This window comes from Drosophila sulfurigaster, chromosome 3 (genome assembly GCF_023558435.1).
Source record: "Drosophila sulfurigaster albostrigata strain 15112-1811.04 chromosome 3, ASM2355843v2, whole genome shotgun sequence".
In the NCBI taxonomy this organism is placed as follows: Eukaryota; Metazoa; Arthropoda; class Insecta; order Diptera; family Drosophilidae; genus Drosophila; species Drosophila sulfurigaster.
In genome coordinates, this window is record NC_084883.1 from 38,084,532 (window position 1) to 38,103,515 (window position 18,984).

General features: G+C 41.6%; 2 protein-coding genes across 2 annotated transcripts in view; one reads left to right on the forward strand and one right to left on the reverse strand.

Annotated features, from left to right (window-relative positions):
- The window catches only part of LOC133839868 (collagen alpha-1(XVIII) chain), a 56,698-nt gene that overhangs the window by 17,829 nt on the left and 19,885 nt on the right, over positions 1 to 18,984 (reverse strand). The window contains 6 exon segments of the mRNA XM_062271488.1: positions 697 to 834; positions 1,057 to 1,202; positions 1,302 to 1,368; positions 1,666 to 1,731; positions 1,989 to 2,060; positions 2,370 to 2,462. Coding sequence (XP_062127472.1) covers positions 697 to 834; positions 1,057 to 1,202; positions 1,302 to 1,368; positions 1,666 to 1,731; positions 1,989 to 2,060; positions 2,370 to 2,462 — 582 coding nt within the window.
- LOC133839879 (uncharacterized) lies at positions 9,609 to 10,563 on the forward strand. The gene is made up of 2 exons (XM_062271510.1): positions 9,609 to 9,927; positions 9,987 to 10,563. The coding sequence occupies exons 1-2, from the start codon at positions 9,688 to 9,690 to the stop codon at positions 10,386 to 10,388; spliced, it is 642 nt and encodes a 213-aa protein (XP_062127494.1). The 5' UTR covers positions 9,609 to 9,687; the 3' UTR covers positions 10,389 to 10,563.

Below are 18,984 nucleotides of genomic sequence, written 5' to 3' on the forward strand. Positions count from 1 at the left end.
GCAAACGCACAGAGTGCTGAATGATATGGCAAGTACGCATTGAAGCTTTGAGGAAGACAGAGAGACATCGAGACGATAGCCAGCTCTTTGTGTGTCTCGTACTTATGTCCATAGATACATGGCTACACACTCAGATACAACTCTTATGGTTGCGAAAGACGTTGCCAGTTGATGAGATAATATAACGAGTGCCAGTTGCGCCCCCAAAAGTGGATAAGTGTTTAAGCGTGAGTTGACTCTGCTCTCTGCTCTCTCTTTCGCTCTATCGCTGCCATAAAGAAATTTTCGTTTCCTTCTTTTAGCCAGCGTTTTGCCCCCTTTTCCGGTTACACGCACACGAAACCCACTTACACTCAAACACACGCACACACACGCTTATACTCTGCAAATTATGATGTTTGACCTAGGAAAACAGAAGAGCGTATTAAAGTGCGTAAACTCGTATGTGCATGAGGCAGGCAGGCGATAACCATCGCATTCCCAATCCACTTTCCCATTCCGAATCCCATTTCCATTCTCTATGCTCTTCAGCTGCCGCTCTTGAAGATTACACGATGTGTGTAATGAAATTGAAAATGCGTTAGATCCATGTCAAATATTGCCTTTTAGCCAATTTGGCCAACCCTTTGGCCCCTCTTCTCGTTCTCTATTCTATTCCCCATATCACTGTATGCAGTTAGGCAGGCTGGTACTTACGGTAAGTCCAGGGGCTCCGGTCTTTCCATCTCGTCCTTGTGTTCCGGGCGGGCCGCGCAACGTTTCACGTAGCGTCTCATTGTCCTTGATGGCCTCCAGGATATCAGTCGCATTACATGTACATTCGCCAGTGTATTTCTGCAAAATGTGTGGAAACAATTTTCAGCCAATCTAATTGACAATTTCATTTCGTAATTGCATGAAGCTTTTTTCGAGAAGCTAAAGCAAGGAATCACTCTTTTGCAATTGAGAAAGGAATCAGCCAGCTTTTTGGCTTGCAAATATTTGAGCTCTTCCCTTTTGCTTTCACTTGCAACGTGATGTCAAATGAAATGCAGTTACGACGATTGCGATACTTACAGCCCCCGCACTTGGTGTCTCCACAAAGGGTGGGTAGACAGGCGTTTCACCTTTGGGACCTGGCGGACCCGGAGGACCAGGTGGACCGCGTATGCTATCGCCCTTTGGTCCTCGATCACCCTTCTCTCCCTTGATGCCACGATGTGCTGCAAAATCATTCCATTAGCTCGACTGTCTAATTAAAAACAACTTGAATTGGACTGCTACTGCACCGAGTCCAGTTCAAAGTCGAACGCAAAACTTACATCTCTCGAGCATATATTCCGTCTGTCCGGGGGGCTGCAGGTCACTGGGGTCGTAATTGTCCGTTGCCTGTTTGGGAGCAGAGAAGATAGAGAAAATAAAAAGAGAGTTCAGTAGATGTTCAGGTAAGTGACGTTAGCTTATTAAAAACTCATTAAATCGTAAGTGCAAATACGAGTACGAGTACGAAAATTGTTGTTTGTTGTGTTGCACTCGATTATTGATTCTGCTCAGTCCACCAACTTATGGCAAAATATTTAATTAGGCTGAGCAAACACGACTGCATACCACACACTAAGTGGTGCGCATTCATTGTTGTTTAACAATCCATTAATGCAACCATTTTAAATGGTCGAGCACACTAACCCCTGCCCAGAAATCCGGATTGGAAAGATCATTTTCATCGGCTGTTGAATCATCGGTCGTTGAATTCTAATTAACAAACACAAAATTGAAAAAATTAAAATAAAGCAACAAAAATAGATAATTATGTACAAATATATAATAAAAAAAAGAAAAATGAAATCTATCATACATATAATAAAACATATTCATAAAAGCAATGATTTATAATAAATATATAATAAAATATATAATAAATTATAGTATGATACAAACAGAAACAAATGAAAATATAAATAATACTAAAATATAAAAAGTAAATAATACTTAAATTAGAAATGGCGTACCGTGTCAACTTCAGTATCTGATAAAACATCCGACTCCGACTTCGAATCGAGAGTTAATTCATTGTCCAAATCCTTAAAATTGACAATAAAATGGCGAAAAAAGATAATGAAATAAAATAAATGATAAATAAATAAAAAAACTAATCAACGCCGCTGGAATTAGAATATTGTTTCTAGTTATTTAAATGAGGATACACCGAGTTTGTTTATCTTTTCACTTTAGTTACTACTTCAGCCTTACCCATAAAATGTTAATAAGCTTTTTGCAAATTATTATTTAACTCATTTAAATGAATTTATTTGGGTATTAAGAAGACTGTGTCCGTCTGCTCAATAATTGATTTGTGCAAATCCATTTGGAAATGGCCTTCGACAACTTACCGGCTGCAATGCGACCGTCGGCTTTGGTGGTGCTGTGCATTGCATGGTTATGGCATCGGGATTGGTATAGAGATAGATGTTTTGTAAAAATCCCTGTGGTCATGAAATATGCATATGTGTAAATGTTTTGTGAACGCATTTCTATATAAATATTAATAGTAATGCGACTGAAATAATTATTGTAACATTTGTGAAGCGGGGGCAGAAACACAGAAACATCAGCGAGGACATTTAACCCACGTGGTCTCCTTTTATTATTCCCCCCAAAATTCTATACATGCAACTAATGCATCAATACATATGAATGTGTGTATGCATAATAAATCAATCAATTTGTGAAGCATTTGAGTAAATGCAAACACATAAATCTGCTGCTAAATGCAGTGTCAGAGAGAAAAAGACATAGAGTTAGAGAGAGAATTGTTGTCCATGTATTGCCAAACATAATTGCTGAAAATCGAAATTAATTATTGATGTTAATTTGCAACTGCGTTTGCCACTTGCCACTTGCCACTTACCAGCGATGCGAGCTGGGTTTCGTTTCCAAGTGCACTCATAAAACAGAGAGAAAGTCAGAATAGACTTCCCACCTGCCAGCTAGTGCTAGTGTTAGTTTGAAAGTGGAAGCGGGCCAAATGGTGGGCAGTATCTAAAGTCTGTCGAAATGTTAACCGCAGACGTTAACGGACCTAGTTACGAAAACAATGGGCCACGGACAATGCGAGCCAGACACAACAGACTAAGATAGAGGCAAAATATGTAAAGGAACAGATAGAGAAAGCCAACGAGAGAGATTGCGAATGAGAGAGAGAGAGACAGAGAGAGAAAATAATGTGGAGTGGGTTAGTCAATGCACATCTGCCATAAACCCTGTTCCGGGTTCTTTCAAATAAAAATGGCAGCAAACACTCACGCTCACGGGCCACACTCGGTAGTCAGACACAATGCCAGCCAGGCAGTCAGGCAGTCATTGTTGCTGCTCCTCCGTTGTTATTGCTGTTATTCTTGTTTTGCCAAAGACTGTAACTGATAGTAATGGCCATGGAGCTTTTATGCATCCCAGTTAAAAGTTTTGTCTGAGACGACAAGCCGTCGAGTTTCGGGTTAAAAGCATGCAAGCGCCGTTCAACGCAGCTTAATATGCACTCCAACCAAACCAAACCAAACCAGTCCAAAGAAGGGACACACTGAAAGCTAACCAACCCTCGCCCCCGCTGCAGTTGAAACTTTGGGTTGCCCACATCACTCTAGGTACACACCAACACACCCACACACGTGCAGTGCATTAAATGGCCGCCAATAAACATTGAAGTGTGCGCTCTTCGGTTCCATTCCATTTTGTGTTCCGACTGTTCCACTGCTGCTCCTGAAGCATACAGCTTGTTGCTTGTTGCTGTATTCCGATTGACAGTCTGTGGAGTGCACATGTGTATGTGGAAGCAAGCTTTTTTCCTTTTACACCAGGCACCCATAAACCTGGCTGAAATATGCAGCAGGCGACATCTACGACCGACTCCAATGTAATTCTACTCATGCTTGATCAGTCGAGCGGGAATCTCATTGATCCACTTTTTGCGCAAGAGTCTATTGGATTTACTTTTCTATAAAACTTAGTTTATAATAAAATTGACTAAAATCATTTATTGAACTTGAAAACGTTTTTATAATTCTTTATTCAAATTTAAGAAAATTAATTTAAAAATTGTATATATTTTAATAGTAACAAACCAATATATATAAATCTATGATGGTTTCGAATTTTAAACTATTACTTATAAAAAAGAAAGTCATAAAATAAATTGTAACAAGTAAAAAAAAAATATTTTTGTTTAATTTTCATCTTAGAACAACATTTTGAAACTTATCTATGGCAGCAAGCGATGTTTTCTCCACAGTTGTGTGCTTAGTAGAAATTCCAGACAGGAAGCTATTTTATCTTGTAGTTTATCATAAATTCATTGAACGATTAACGCAATCAACTATCTTGTAAATTTTTAAACATAATTTATAATGATGTTTTTTTAAGGCAGTAGAGAGTATTCCCCAGTTGATAGTGCTGAGTGAAGCTTACCTGCTTTTCAACTATTTTGTTTTTCTTTACTTCGCGAAAGAAAAACCTATGCGCAGCAAAATCAGCGAAAACAAAACAATCTCAGCAATGTGTATACTCAAGTTTGTTTGTCTCTACACCGACTATATAGTATACTTTATATACATATACTTTTGTGTGTGTGCTTTTGTTTGTGTTTGTGTGTGTGAGTGTGGCCTAGTTTTATTTTTAAGCAGATGCCACTCTCTTGTTTTGCAACAAAATTAGCAGCAAGGAAATTCACTTGAAACGGAAATTATGTAGCAGGATGTGGCATTTCGGGGCATGAGCATGGACAGCCATTCCGTGTTCTCTCCTCCAATCTCCTCTATTCTCCAAGGCGTGACCATTATTATTACCTGCTCGTTTGGTTGGCATTTCGAGAATTTCTACGAATTGACAACTGCTAAAACCATTTGCAGCGATGTTTTAATCGTGCTGCTTATGTACATACTTAATGGACAAGTTGATTATTTTTCTTGTTTTTGCAATACGAAAAGGTCCCAAAAATATCTCGACGGGGGTCATCAAAGCCCGAAGACGGGCTAAAGAGCAACGCCTTTGTGCCGCACGAGCACTCGAGTATTGTGAACCCTTTTTTATTTTGCTGGCCATTGTGGAGAACGATGAACCAAGCGATAGGCGCACATCAAAGCTGATTCTCTTAAAGATTGCGCCTGACAGTGAACAGAGGCGGACAGACAGTTCTGTATAGAAATAGACAGTCAGCGCCAAGGCGTGAGTAAATACGTAAGTATGAACAAGAGCAAGAGGAAGCAGGCAGAGGGTCAAGCACAGACAATGGTCGCATGCGATGCTGTGTCGCTCTCTCTTAAAATAATCAAAAGTGGCCCATAGGCGTCTTGTCTGTGTTGGCCCCATGTCTTTGTAGGTGCTACTGCTGCTGCTGTTGTTGCTTTTACTGCTGTTTTAAGCTGTCAACCTAAACGAAACCAGCAGCAGCCAGCGCACTAGAGTGCCGCTGCAGTAGCAGCTCGGTCAAGTGGCGCCACCAGCAATTAACTGGGGCTACGAAAAGTGAGCCGAGACCAAAAGGGAGGCTGCCGCTGAGGTTGAGAGTGAGTTATGCTCTGTGTTCATGTGTGCATTTGTTATATGAGTGCGAGTACTCGTTCGTAGTCTTGGCCCGCACATAATTAAGGCCATCAGTGAAGAGAGAAGCGCTAAAGCAGAGCAAGGACATGCCAGGAGAGCAGCAAGCGGAGAAGAGCAGCCAGAATTGCACGTCAAGAGCACGACAGCGATTGCGGTAATACGTTGTGAGCAAGGGGATGGATTGGATGGACGCTTTTTTGGATGGATGGATGGTTGCTTGGTTGGTTGGTTGGTCTACATGGTTTTGGGTTGGTTTGGGTTGACAAGGGTTCGTTCGCATTGAAAGTAAAACAAACAAATAAAATACTCATAGCGTTGACCTGCTTACCAACTTTGCCTGTTTAGTCAGACAGGCCGGCCGAAAGGTATGCAACCTTTTGTCAGTCACTTTAGACTGACTCAGTTTCTCTTTTTCTCTTTCTCTGGCTCTGAGCTTTTACCTCATAGTTCTGGCATGCCAAACACGTTTCTGATATAAAAAAAACAAAAAAATACACAGAGAAGACTATCCGCAAACGGAATCCATGCAGACTGGCAATTTGTCAAAAATGTGTCAATAATGTAGATCGATTGAGGGCGATTGCGGCCTCTTTAAAAATTAAGCGAAAAGGGTTCAAATTGATTATACATCCGCATACGACATTCAAATACTAATAAATTCATTGTTAAATCTGTTAAGTTGAAGTCAAAATTTGCAAATGTTATGCTTGCCGCAATTCCAGGAAAGCCTTTCCAAACTTTGCGACTTCGAGCGTGCCTTTGAGGCGGAAAATTAAGATTGCCTAATCTCGCTTCGATTGCGATGTCAATGCTTAAGAAAAGTTTCCAAAATAATGTTCTTATCGGGGCAGCAATGACAGCAACATACAGTAGGTTGACCTTGACCTGCACTTTAGAGCAGCTGACAGTTGCCAATTTTCAGTTTTCAGTTATCCGCTTGCCAGATGCCAGTTACCAGCTACCAGTTTGCCAAGTGCAGGCGCTTGTGTAGTTAAAATTAAACTTGAATTAAGCACAAATACTTAATAAACATAATTTACGCTGGAGAACAAAAGGCTGTTCTTAAATGAATGCCAACTGAAAATGGCGACGCATTAAGATTAGCATAACTTGCTTTTATTACAGCTTCGATCGTTCGTTCTCTGCTCTGTTTTTCTGGTGATGTCTGTGTGGTGCGTTTTACCTTCACCATTTCAGCAACAACAGTGGCATAATGGCAACGACAGCAACAAAGTCAGCGGAAACGGATATACATTTTTGTCTTCTCTGCGTGCGTGTGTGGGTATGTGTGTGCTACTGATTATATATGTATGTGTGCCATAACAAGCATTGGCATTACAAGGAACAGCAGCAGTAGGAGGTCGACCCCGCACATCCGTTTGTATAAAAGTTATGCGCAAGTTAATAGATAATTAACCATGCAAATTGCCGCGCAACAGTTTACAAATATCTTCAGCGTCATCGTCATCGTCACCGTGTGGCATAGCAAATTGCTGAGTGCCACTCGCAGGTGTTTCGACCGTCTGTATCTGAATGCGAGTGTGTGTGTGTCTGGCTGACACGAATTCAAGCACAAAAGAATTAACTCTAATTACTTTGTAATGCTGATTAAGCCTGTTAGAGCGCTTTAAATATGTAAACGGCATTTTGACATTTTTAGCATATTTACACACTGACAGCTGCAAAGCGTCAAAGAAGGAACCACTTCTGCTTCCTTTGGCGCCGGTAATTTAACCTCTATATCGTACATATATATTTCAGGTGTCAAAAAAAGTGCCGAAATAGTAGTTAAAGTTAATTGAAAAGCAAGTGCACTTTGCACTGCTTACATTGGAGTACTGCTTGTCAACTGCACCGCTTAACAGAGTTCGAGTCTGTTATCTGCATAGAATTAACAGAGAGCCAGAAATTTAAACAGCTGCAATTGATGTTCTGATTGGAACGGAATTATTATAGCAAAGCCCATTAAGCGCTTATTTGCAACTCTCTGAAGCAATTCAATTTCAATTTGAAATCTCAATTCATACAACTTATTTAAATGGCATATTTTATGCGGCAGAAATGAAAATGAGAATGGCGCAAGGACTGAAGAAAAAATGCCAAATTTAAATTCACCTTTATGACTGGCAACGACTCGGCAAACAAATGCTGTCTGCCCCAACCCTTCGCATTTCTGTACCTTTGGCAGTAACTGTTCCACCAGCATTGGCATAGTTTCTAAATCACTTTCTGTCAGCCGCTTACAGCAAAAGCAGCAACAGCAGCCAGGATTACAATCGCAACGTCAAAAAGTTGCCCACTTTTTGTAATTTTATTTTATTTCCGTTTAAATGCGTGCGCCAAGGTGCTGGCCGTCCAAACAGCCCCAGCAACGAGAGCAATGAGCAATCCAGCAGCCGAGAAGCAACAACCCCGTCGGCCCCACACTCAGTTCCCCAACTCCCTTGTCGCCTGGCCGGTGGTTGGGGAAACGGTGCGATTTTAAAGCTAAATTATAGCAACATAAAATTTTACGGCCAAGTTGAAGAAGCCTCCGAACATCCGGCAGGTGCAGAGCTTAATTTTGTGCACTTGACTTTGGACACTTGGCGGCCGTTTGAAAAGGGCTTCATCTTCATTTTATTTGAAGCTGCCTTTTTCTTGCATATAATCTGAATAAATTACTTTGCACATTTTGCGGCGCATAAATAATTTAAGAGACGCCTCTGCCCCTGCCCCCATTCCATACCTCTTCCATGACTTCCCACACTTCATTCTTCATCACACATTTCCAAGTCCATATAAACTTATATATGCATGTAGTTGCGTATGTACGGAGGTGTGTTTTTGGGTGTGAGCAGAGCGGGAGGAGGCAAAGGCAACAACAATGAGATGGCAAATACCGAGAGTACAGTAAAAGATATTTTTTTTAATTTTGCTAAAACCTACGACTAATTCTCAAACGAGCTGACACAAATCTCGAAAGTTGTTACGCCAACATATTTGCAGGCTGACTGCAAATACGTCCAGCATCAGCCTCAACCTCAGCCTCATGCTCAGCCTCGAGCGCAAACCCAAAACCTAAAACCTAACCCAGTGAAGACCCCGCAATCCTTGTAAAAACCCCAACCACCGCCTGGCAGAACTGTCACCAAGTTCTGTCTTTGCTGTCTGGCTCTGTCTTTCACTCTCTGTCTGCATCTGTGCTCTTGCCCGACTAACTGTGAGCTTTGTTGGTTTCGTTTTATTTTTTCTGTTTGTGGTTGAAACACAAACAATGAATATACTCGCACACACACTCACATGAATAAGTGTATGAGTACGTGGAGTGGCAGCACTCGGAATGGGAGCCCAAAAAAAAAAGAAAAACGGAGCCGCAAACGGAACTGCAACAATGGCGTCGAGCATTTGCCAAAAGCGCTGGCTACAATTAGTTTAAAGCAAGGCAACGCACACACTTAAACACACAAACGACAGCAAACACACGCACACATTTACAGCTAGCAAGGTTGCATTTCATTTTGCATAAACCAACACTTTATCTGCGTATTAGTGTCCTGTCTGTGTTAGACAGCTTTATAAACCCCATGGCGAATACACTTTGACAGCACTGCGTATTCGCAGCTAAGCAACAGTTGAGCGTGTTTTTGATTATTCTACTTAATTTATTTTTTTTTATTATTTAATTAGTTTATTTCATTTAGCTAGCATCTAACCCTTGTGACATAAAACTTGATCTTTTTTCACTAGCTTTATTTGAAACTTGCAGTTGCACTGCTTCCAATCAAATATATGAGCAAGCAGTTAAACACGCACTGCTTTATTTTAGCTTAAATTCACTGATATTAACTTACAATTATCCACAGGATTAATCGAAAATTGCATAATTTCACTATGATCGACAGTAGTTAGTCAATGAAATTAAATTGTTTTTTCGACAATTAAAAAAGATTTAAAATACACATATCGTAATACTTGCATATTTATAGAATGGCTCGTCCTCAACTAGTTCCGATAACAAGTTATCGATTCGCACACATGGTAGTTAATAAATACAACTCTGCAAAAGCACGCCGCCGAACTCTACCTTTGATCTGATTTCATTTCGGAGTTCAATTTATTGTAATTCTAAACATGTCCTCGTCACAAAGAATAATGAACGTCGATGACGCAAACAGATTCAATGCATTGTACATTTCCCCAGTGCTGCAACGTATGATCAAAGATTTACTGGTCCCACACATTGCCATGTTGGAGAAGATGGAGAATGCAACTGAATTGACAATGATACAGCGTACGGTGCCTCGACCAAGTTCAGATTGGTGGCCAATCTACAGTTTTAAAACCTACGCCTGTGATAAGGTTGACATAAGGGTAAGTTTGTCATTTGGCCAGAAAAAAGTCTTGTAACATTTCGTAATTTTGTTTGTCAGGGAGTTTTGGTGCTGACGCATAATTATATAAAAAGCATGCCACCGGAACTGAAGATGCTTAATGATACTTTCAAAGTGTTTGCTGACAATCAAATAAGTCGATATAATCTTGCAGAAAACGATATAGAAACATGTAATGCATATCATCTGGCCAAGAAGATGTTCTCAGACATGTATGTCTTTGTAGTTTACTATATTAATCACCTGCAGCGGTTGCAAGAAAATCGTAGAAAGAAATTGATGAAGGCTTGCAAACCGAATAAGATTAAAGCTCGTATAGAACTATTGATCTACGACCAGTACATCTATAGCGAGCATCAAAAGGCTCTACGGAGATTGAGGAGAGTAACGCAGAATGGCTGTTCCTTATTCGGCCTAGCAGAAAAGCTGTTCATCGAGTGAGAGAAATAGAGATGTGTCTCCTACATATAATACTCACTTTACGTTACTTTTTGCTTGATTATACGCTTGTATTTTATCCGACAACGTAAATACACACACACAGCAGCAAATTTCGATTCACAGGGCGATAATAAAGAGTCCGCCCCCAGAGTATTTCGAACATCTAGAAAAGCTTTTTATGTTTCAAAGTCAATATAGTGTGCCATGTACAGAGCACAGTTTTAGAACGGTAAGTACGGCCTCTCCACTCGGTGACATACTTGTGTTTGATGGAGAGCAGCGAAGGGAGCAATGCGGGGGCGTGGGGCAGGCAGTTAGTTGCTTCGAGCAGCAGTGCCATTCAGGCGGAAATGCACCACCGAAACAGAGGCAACTGTCGGAGAAAAAGAGAGGAGGGAACTGTGGCTCTGTTAAAGAGCCTGAGGCAAAAACCTCGCATGTGAAGTGTGTCATCAGTTTAAGGTTTTTGTGGGCAGCACCAGAGCAGAGCGCAGCACACACAGACACACATCACCCCACCCCCAAAATACTACAGCACGCTTACCTCTTCAACTCCACCCCTGCCTGCCCGTATTATCATAATAAACAAATGGGTTGTATGGTTGGTTGGCTTAACTTTTGGGTTGCACTCACATATGGCTGATACGAGACAGCGACAAGTCCCGCTTGCATTTGTGAGCACAAATCAGTGCTATTTATATTGTAGCCAGGTTGGGTATGAGATCAGAGAGAGAAAGAGGGAAAGCAGAGCAAGTACAAGACGGAGAGTGTGCGTGGTGCTGCAGCTTGTCAGCACGCTTGGCAACTGCAGTTGCTGCTGCCTTGGTTTTGTATCCAATTTGCAAGAATAACCACTGAGCTCCACACGAACAACACAAAAGTTCAACTGGCACATATTAGGAGCAACACCAATATTCTCTTATCTGCGACTTGCAGCGTACGCAGCGGCAAATCGACAATGCAACTTGCCGCATCCTTGCATCTCTGGCGTTGTCAATGCAACAAGTTCCATGTTGAGCAGGGAGTACTAAAGGGGGCGCGTGATCTGACACAAACTTTGTTGTGCCTAACATGCTGTCAAACCGCAGAAGTCATCGCATCATTTTGCAAAAGTTCGCGCTATCTTACGCCATCGACAGCGACACCGAGTGGGCGGGGCAGGCAGTCCTATGTGCGCGGGTGGGCAGCCCCGAAGGCATGTCAGACAAAAGACGTAAAAGAAGCGCGTCAGGTTCGTTCGCTCGTGCAGGCAGAATAAATATATAATGGTCTACTGCTTGCTGCTGGGGCGTACCCAAGTTCGACTTCTAGGTGGCTGGGGCTTTAATAAAATATTATCATAAACGTAACGCAAGATAGTTTTTCATATGTTTATTCAGAAATATATGAGCGTGCGAGTGTGTGCGAAAGTTTTGTGCTTCTGTTTACTTCGCATCGGCAGAGCGGACGGTAACTCTGGCAAAACTGCCAACTCTTTACATTTATGTATTCTCTCGCTCGGCTAACGTTGTTATTTTCCCCCTCGCACGCACACACACACACACACACACATATTCGCATTTTGATACTTTCATTATTTATTGCCAGCTGCGGGAGTAGTCAGCGAATGCGACTACATTCATAAATATATGACTAGCAATGCCGCAGCAAATCTAATGGAATGTGTTTTCTTGAGTTTTTTATTGCCCAGCTGAGAGTGTGGATTGTGCGAGATGCCTCCCCCTCTCTCCCACACGGCGTTACATATCGTAATGTTAGCACACTTTGGCCATGGATATACGAAGTTGAACCACAGCTAAGGATTTCATTTCAAATCCAAATAGTTAGTAACTGCAGTGCTACATTTGTTTGGGTCAAAGCTTGGCTGGCTTGTCTAGCCGGATTATTATCTATTACTACCTCACTAAGCAATAAGTATTCGTAATCCTCATCGCAGTATCTGTTCACATATGCATGGGTACGAGCTCAAGGACATGTTTCGAGTGCCATAACCCACCACCATTCGAACTCCTCGTAACTCGCTGTCGTTAATATTCCCGTCGAGTCATGCCATTACTGTTGGGCAGGAGATGAACGCAATTAACTCTATATTTAGCTTCATTTCATATAATATTCAAATTGGACCGAGAGAGCTACAAAATCGATTATTTGACGCACACGTCAGCAGCGAGTAATCGATGTTATCGAAAGTTAACAAACAAGAAAATCAAAAAGAAAGAAAATATTACATATTAAATATTTACTTCAATCATTCTATTACGTACTACTTGTAATAATAAAAATAATTTAGGTTCATATTTTATTGGTTTTATATTGAGTGGATAGTGAGCAACAAAATTATATATAAATAGAAATATTGATTGTGACGGCTTCAATTTATTTAATTAAAAAGTGATTTTCGTTTTTAGCTAAATTCAATTATTAAAAAAAAAAAATTAGAAATGACATACGAGAATTCAGACAAAAAAATTAAACATGAAACTATGTGGGGTCATAAATGAATATCAACACTCTTACTAGATTTTTATGTTTATTATAATTGTTGCTTAGCATTAACTTCTATAGGACAATTAGATGTTTATGACAGCAAAGGTTATTAGCAAATGGTGTGGCAATCATTAAGTAAAGTAGCGAATATATCGACGATGGCGAAACTGAACAGGTAGGTCATTCAATTAAGAGTATGTGCTCACATTTAGTAGGCCATTCTGTCCTGCATAAATTCACACGGTTAATAACAACCAATAAGCGTCGTAGGAGTTGTCAGCCTGTCTAATTCAATGTGTCGGCTGGTGAAGAGGGAGAACGAGGGCGCGTGGTTAGAGTTAAACACGTTTACAATAATTGCCTTTTGGCGAAATTCACTTTCGGATAATTGGGCACTAATCAATGTGAATAGGCCCGAGTGCTACCATAATAATAGTAGTAGAGTCGTAGCAGTAGCAGTATTGTAGTAGCGTGGTTTGCATTGTTGTTAATGTTGTTGGTACTAAACCACAGAACTTAACCACACAGCGCGGCCACACACACACACAACATAGACACACAAACGGAGTCACTCCCATTTGCACTCAGTCAATAGTTAACTGGTAACTGGCGTAAGTCCAAGTAACCGCCTCAATATAATACAACAACAAATTGCCTGTCAATCTACGTGTAACTTTTATAAATTTCCAGCAGTGGGATCTGCGCGCTAATTCCCCTTCCATCCCCGTTCGCAGCCCCTTCCACGACCATAGACGCCTTGCGGCGCGTCCGCATCGAGTTTCAGCCATAATTAACAGCGGCCGTGGCAACTGTGTGAAAACTAGGGAGCAACAACAACAAGGACAACATCAACGCGAAGCCTTTGTAATGTTAGCTACTGCTAATGAACTCGCTCGCCTGTTGGCGTGCCAAAAGGTGAGCAGCGACGACTGAGAGACAAGCGGAGTGGGAGAGCCGAGGAGAGGTTAAAAGGAGGCGACAGCGGCAGGCAGCAAGCAGCATGCAGAAATGACTTTATTAACAGCCGCGTCGCCTGAAGTCGCCTCGTGACGTTAGTACTCGGGCTTTTATTTAGATTTTTATTGCTAAACTTTGTTACTTTTTTTGTGTTTTTTTTTTTTTTTGCCACTTTGCCACACATTCGTCTGGCGGCAAGGTGTATCGAAGTCAGCCCGTTAACGACAACTGCGACTTGGAACGTCCTTCTCATGCGACACTTTGAATGTTTTAAATGGTTTTTTATTGCCTGTCCAAACCCGCCCAGTTTGGTTCACGTTGCTGTTGTGGTTGCCTGTGTCGCTGCTACTGCATTAAATTAGTTTAATCACTATGCAGAGCTCACAGCGGGGCTCACAGCAGAGCTAGAGCCAGAGCCGGGCTGTAGCCATAAGTAAGCGTAAACAATGTCAAAGCAGTGCAGACATTAGGTAGTTGGGTTGACGCCGCGACATCTCCACCCCCGCCCACCACGTCTGGTGTCAATAGAAACATTAACGGGGCGTGCTGGCAAAATTAGCACAACAATTATGCAGATATTAGCAGACGTTGCGACGACGTTGCAAAGGTGTAAATAAACCAGGGCGTTGCTAGCAAACAAATAGAAAGAACAACCTAATACGACAAACCTCTTAAAAGTGCTTTCAATGCGAAAAGAACTAATTTAAAATTTAAGAAAGAGAAATAGTAGGGAGATAGAAGTCTCAAATGTGCGGTTATTAAAATGCCACTTGAGCATGGTTAAACAAACAGCTTTTGTGGGTAAAACAAGAGGCCACCTGTTAATCAGCAGCACACACAAACAACAAACAAACATAGATACTAATCCAACACCGTAAAAGCAGTTGAAAGGTCACATTACGCATACGCCACGAGCACACTTTTAACCCTTGGCACATTTGCGAGTAGTTCACAGTAGACAGACAACCAAACCCGTGTCACGTTTGTCGATTTATCTTTGTTGTCAAAGAGACATGAGAAGGGGGGGATAAACAAAGCGCGTCTAATGTCTTCTGATAATTACAATGGTTTTTAATTCATACTTTTCACACACGCAGTGCTGAGCATTTTACCGGTCACCACCTGGTCACAAGCCTTTAACTCATATGAGTAGAGAGCGAATGGAGTGAATGGCGACACGGGAACGTGGCAACAAAATGGTTGCCTCAAATGGTCGGCTGTCATGAAACATTTGTCACAATAAACTTTATTTGCCTTCGTGTAGTGTAGGAATTTTTGTGTCGTATACTTATTTTATTTGCTCAACGTTCAACGCTCGCTGCGTATTTGAAAGCAGTCTCGACTTGTTTGTGGCTTGTTGAATGTTTTTTTGTTGGTCGTTTCAGTTTCAGTTCGAGCTTGTTGTGCGTGTTGGGGGCGCATAAAGAGCGATCCCCGGCTCCACTCACAACAGTGACATTAGTTTGCATTTCGAGCAGTCGAGCAGAGGAAGTGAAGCATTTAGCATTACACATTACAAATTACACAGTTTAACTACATAGTCATATATAACTGGAGCGACCGAGACTCCGACTGACAAACTCATAAAACAGCCACAGTCCGCAGTCCGGCCACGTGTTGACTGAGCGCACATTATATGTATATGCCATACTATAAAGGTCGTAATCATAATTAATTGGTAAGGTATGTAGTTTTTAATTAAAATGAAATGCCATTTCTGGAAAAGTTGAAAGGCACTCAGAACTCAAAACTTGTTGCTTGAATGAACAAAGGAGCTAGAGCACATTTGAACAGTTGGACATTAGTTACCTGTATCCTGGCTGCCACGCGTTCGCCATTGAAACGTTGCGGTATAAACCAGCCCTTTGTCGAGCCCGTCACAAGGACAATGCCGAGCAGGAAGAATAGAATCAGTGCGGTTATCACGAGTTTTGCGCGCGTTGAAATGACCATTGCCATGTTTTCAGATTTCTTTTTTTTCGAATTTATACAGACATACACAAAAACACACACGGACACTCAAACACTCCCGAATCGTGGACAAATTGGTAACACTTTAACACTTACGGCGACGATTTCAAACGCGACACGAGAATTGCCTGGAAAAAGAAGCAGATGCGTGAATTGGAATATTAATTGGATGCTTTTGTAGTTGTTGTTTGGTTACGTTACACACTCGTACATGGATTTGGAGTTGGCGTTGGAGTCAGAGTTGGCCACACACAACAAATGGTTTCAATGTATTTGACCCTTGGGCACTTAGATTCGGCTGTTGCCTTGCGTTGGCCCAAGTCTGCCTTCCCTCTGCCTACAGCCTGCTGCCTAATGGCTTTTGTGGCACGTATTAACCTTAGCAAGCGTTTTTGTGCTTTCACACGCCTCTCAAATGCCCACAACCTCAGTCTCTTCTCAGTTACACAGACCCAACACACACTCAGACTCAGCCTCATACGCTCACACGGTTGCCGGCACTTCCGCCGAACGATACAAATGTAACACGTTTTATTTAATTTTTTTCCTTTTCTCGTTTTTTTTTTTTTTGCTTTTGCGTTGAGCCTTCTTTGGCTGCCCCACCGCTTGTCAGCATTTTCTCACCGATTTGCGCCGCAAAGGAGCGGCTGAAAAATAAAAGCTACCACAGGAGCCAGCAAAAAAAGAAACCAACACACACACAACACAGAAAACAAGAAAATGGTCGGGGGAAAAAAAGAAGAAAACTTTATGAAAAGTTAAGCTGCCAACAAGTTTATTTGCGAAAATATTGAATTATAGCAACGTCATGGCAAAACGGCGAAAGCAAGAACAAATAAACGGAACGGAACCCGGCAAAAAAAAAGCAAACTGAAAATAAAGAGAGGTAGGTGGCAGAGTGTTTGGCGGGAGGGAGAGGCCTTAAAATGCGTTGCCTAGATTTGGCCACATGCTCAAGATGTCTCGGCTTTTATTTAGAGCGCATAAAGGCATAAGCCGAATGCCTGCGGTGGGCCATGGGGATGCGGTTGCGAGCTGTAGCGGGCGTGTCCTTGAGCGCACCGAAAATGAAATAAAAAACGAGCCACAACTTTTCAACCTACATAATTGCGGTAAAAGTTGGCGCACAACACACACACACATAAAAATATCCTTTAACACACAGACACACATAGGCCCAAGCACGCATCACACACAAGCAGTTTAGCAAGAGGTTCGCCGCGCACAAAAGTATGCTACAGTCAGCGCATAATTACGATAATCGTGTCTGTCTCCCAAAAGCAAAAGCAACAGCAGTAGCAACGGCAACAAAAGCGTCGGCAGCGTCCAAACAAACGCCGCTCACCTGACACTCCACGCCAGCCAAGTCGTGACACCACACAGCCTCGCAAATGGCAGCCAGTTATTGAGTCAACGGTTGACTCAGTGGTGTAAAACAAACTTTTGTGGGCCCAAAAAAAAAAGAAGAAAATCCAGCCAAAAGTAACTTTTTTATGCGCTGCCGTTGCCGTTGCCTTTTCCTTAGCCTTAGCCTTAGTGGCATTCTTCACGCAGCATTAAAATTCTACGGCTGCAGCCCCAGTACTTGGAGTCGCAGTCAGAGTCGGTGTCGGTGTCGGAGCCGGAGTCGCCCAGTCGCAGCTTAAGCTTAAAGTTTGGCATGGCTCAAGTTTCCTAATGAAATTACCTACTTGGACGTTTTTCGACTGCGTTTTTGGCCGCGTAATGAAAAGGGGCAAAAAACTTGTGGCACAAACAAAACACAAAAACAAAGAAAAAAGTAAAAGCTGCCATGCCCAGTACGATAAGGAATTTCATATCTTCTTCCAAATTAAGTACGCCAAAATGAGTAATGACTTTTGAAGTTGTCATGGGTAACCGAAAACTGAAACGTTGAATGCAGAAATTTAACCAAAAATAATGCTTAATGCTGCTCCACTCCATGACCCTTTGTTTGCTCAGCTAGCTGCCCCCCAAATGCGTTAGCGCCTAATGAAGATAATGGGACAACATGTATAAAAGGACTAACCTAACTCACACACAACAAAATAAACACGACACACATGTGTCAGGAAGGCAGGCAGGCAGGCAAGAAAGCAGTCAGGAGAATGTTTTATGTCTATTCATCGCCATCGTGGGGATCTTTTCCACATTTTGACATGTTATTTTTAATAAGCATCGTTTTGCACACAAATTTCCGCTTTAGATAATTTCATTTGGCATGTTTTTGTGTAGCAAGTAACAATGACTAACTGATGTTATACCTGAGCAGGGAGCTAAGCATGTGTCACACATTCGCATAAATTCGTATGCATCCCTAATAAGAAGCGAGCACAATAAAATGTCACCAGAAGCAATGTTTAACCCCCGGCCTCAGACGTGTCCAAGTTTGATCGATAGTAGCTCCTTTGGCTCCTCTTTGACAATTTTACCATGCCTCACATATGCCTGCGGGGTGTGAGTGTGTGTGTGTGTGTATGTGGGTGTGGGCGTCGGTGTGTGTGCAAGAGGGCGTTTCAACGGTTGGTCACATAAAGCGCTGGTTAAATTAATAAGAAGCCAAGAAGCCAGTCGAGAGCGCATTTCCCTGGCTATATAACAAGTGGGCGAGCTGGGCGTTAACCGCTTCACTAACGTCGGTTAATTAAAGTCCAACATTTGCATAATTTATGTTTATTGGTGCCCCAACAACAGTGGAAGTGGTGGCAGTTCCCAGTGTCCCTGTTTAAGGCCGCAATCGGGCATCTATAAAATCATAAAATGCATGTATTTCACCCGCACTCAATTTTTGTGATTTCTGTACAAACAGCAGAATTTTTTCGTTTCGTGCCTTGCAGATTTTTATAAGAAATTTGATCATAAAATCAGCATTGTATATAAATTTAACGACTTGCATTCTCATCAGTAATAAAAATATGCGCAGGAGCACATAAAACTATGCATAAGTATGTCATCGCAGAATAAAGCAAATCTAATGGGAGTCATTTTATCAAATATATGTAAATGCGAGCAGTGACATTTAGTAAACTTTAATTTTGTTTTAATTTATGGAACTTAGATGATTCAGCTTTAAACATTGCAAAGGCATTAAGAGATGATTATAACTATTTACATAAAGAGAAATCAATTCAGCTTATCAATTTAATTACAGCTCTGCTTGATTCAAATAATAATCTAATGC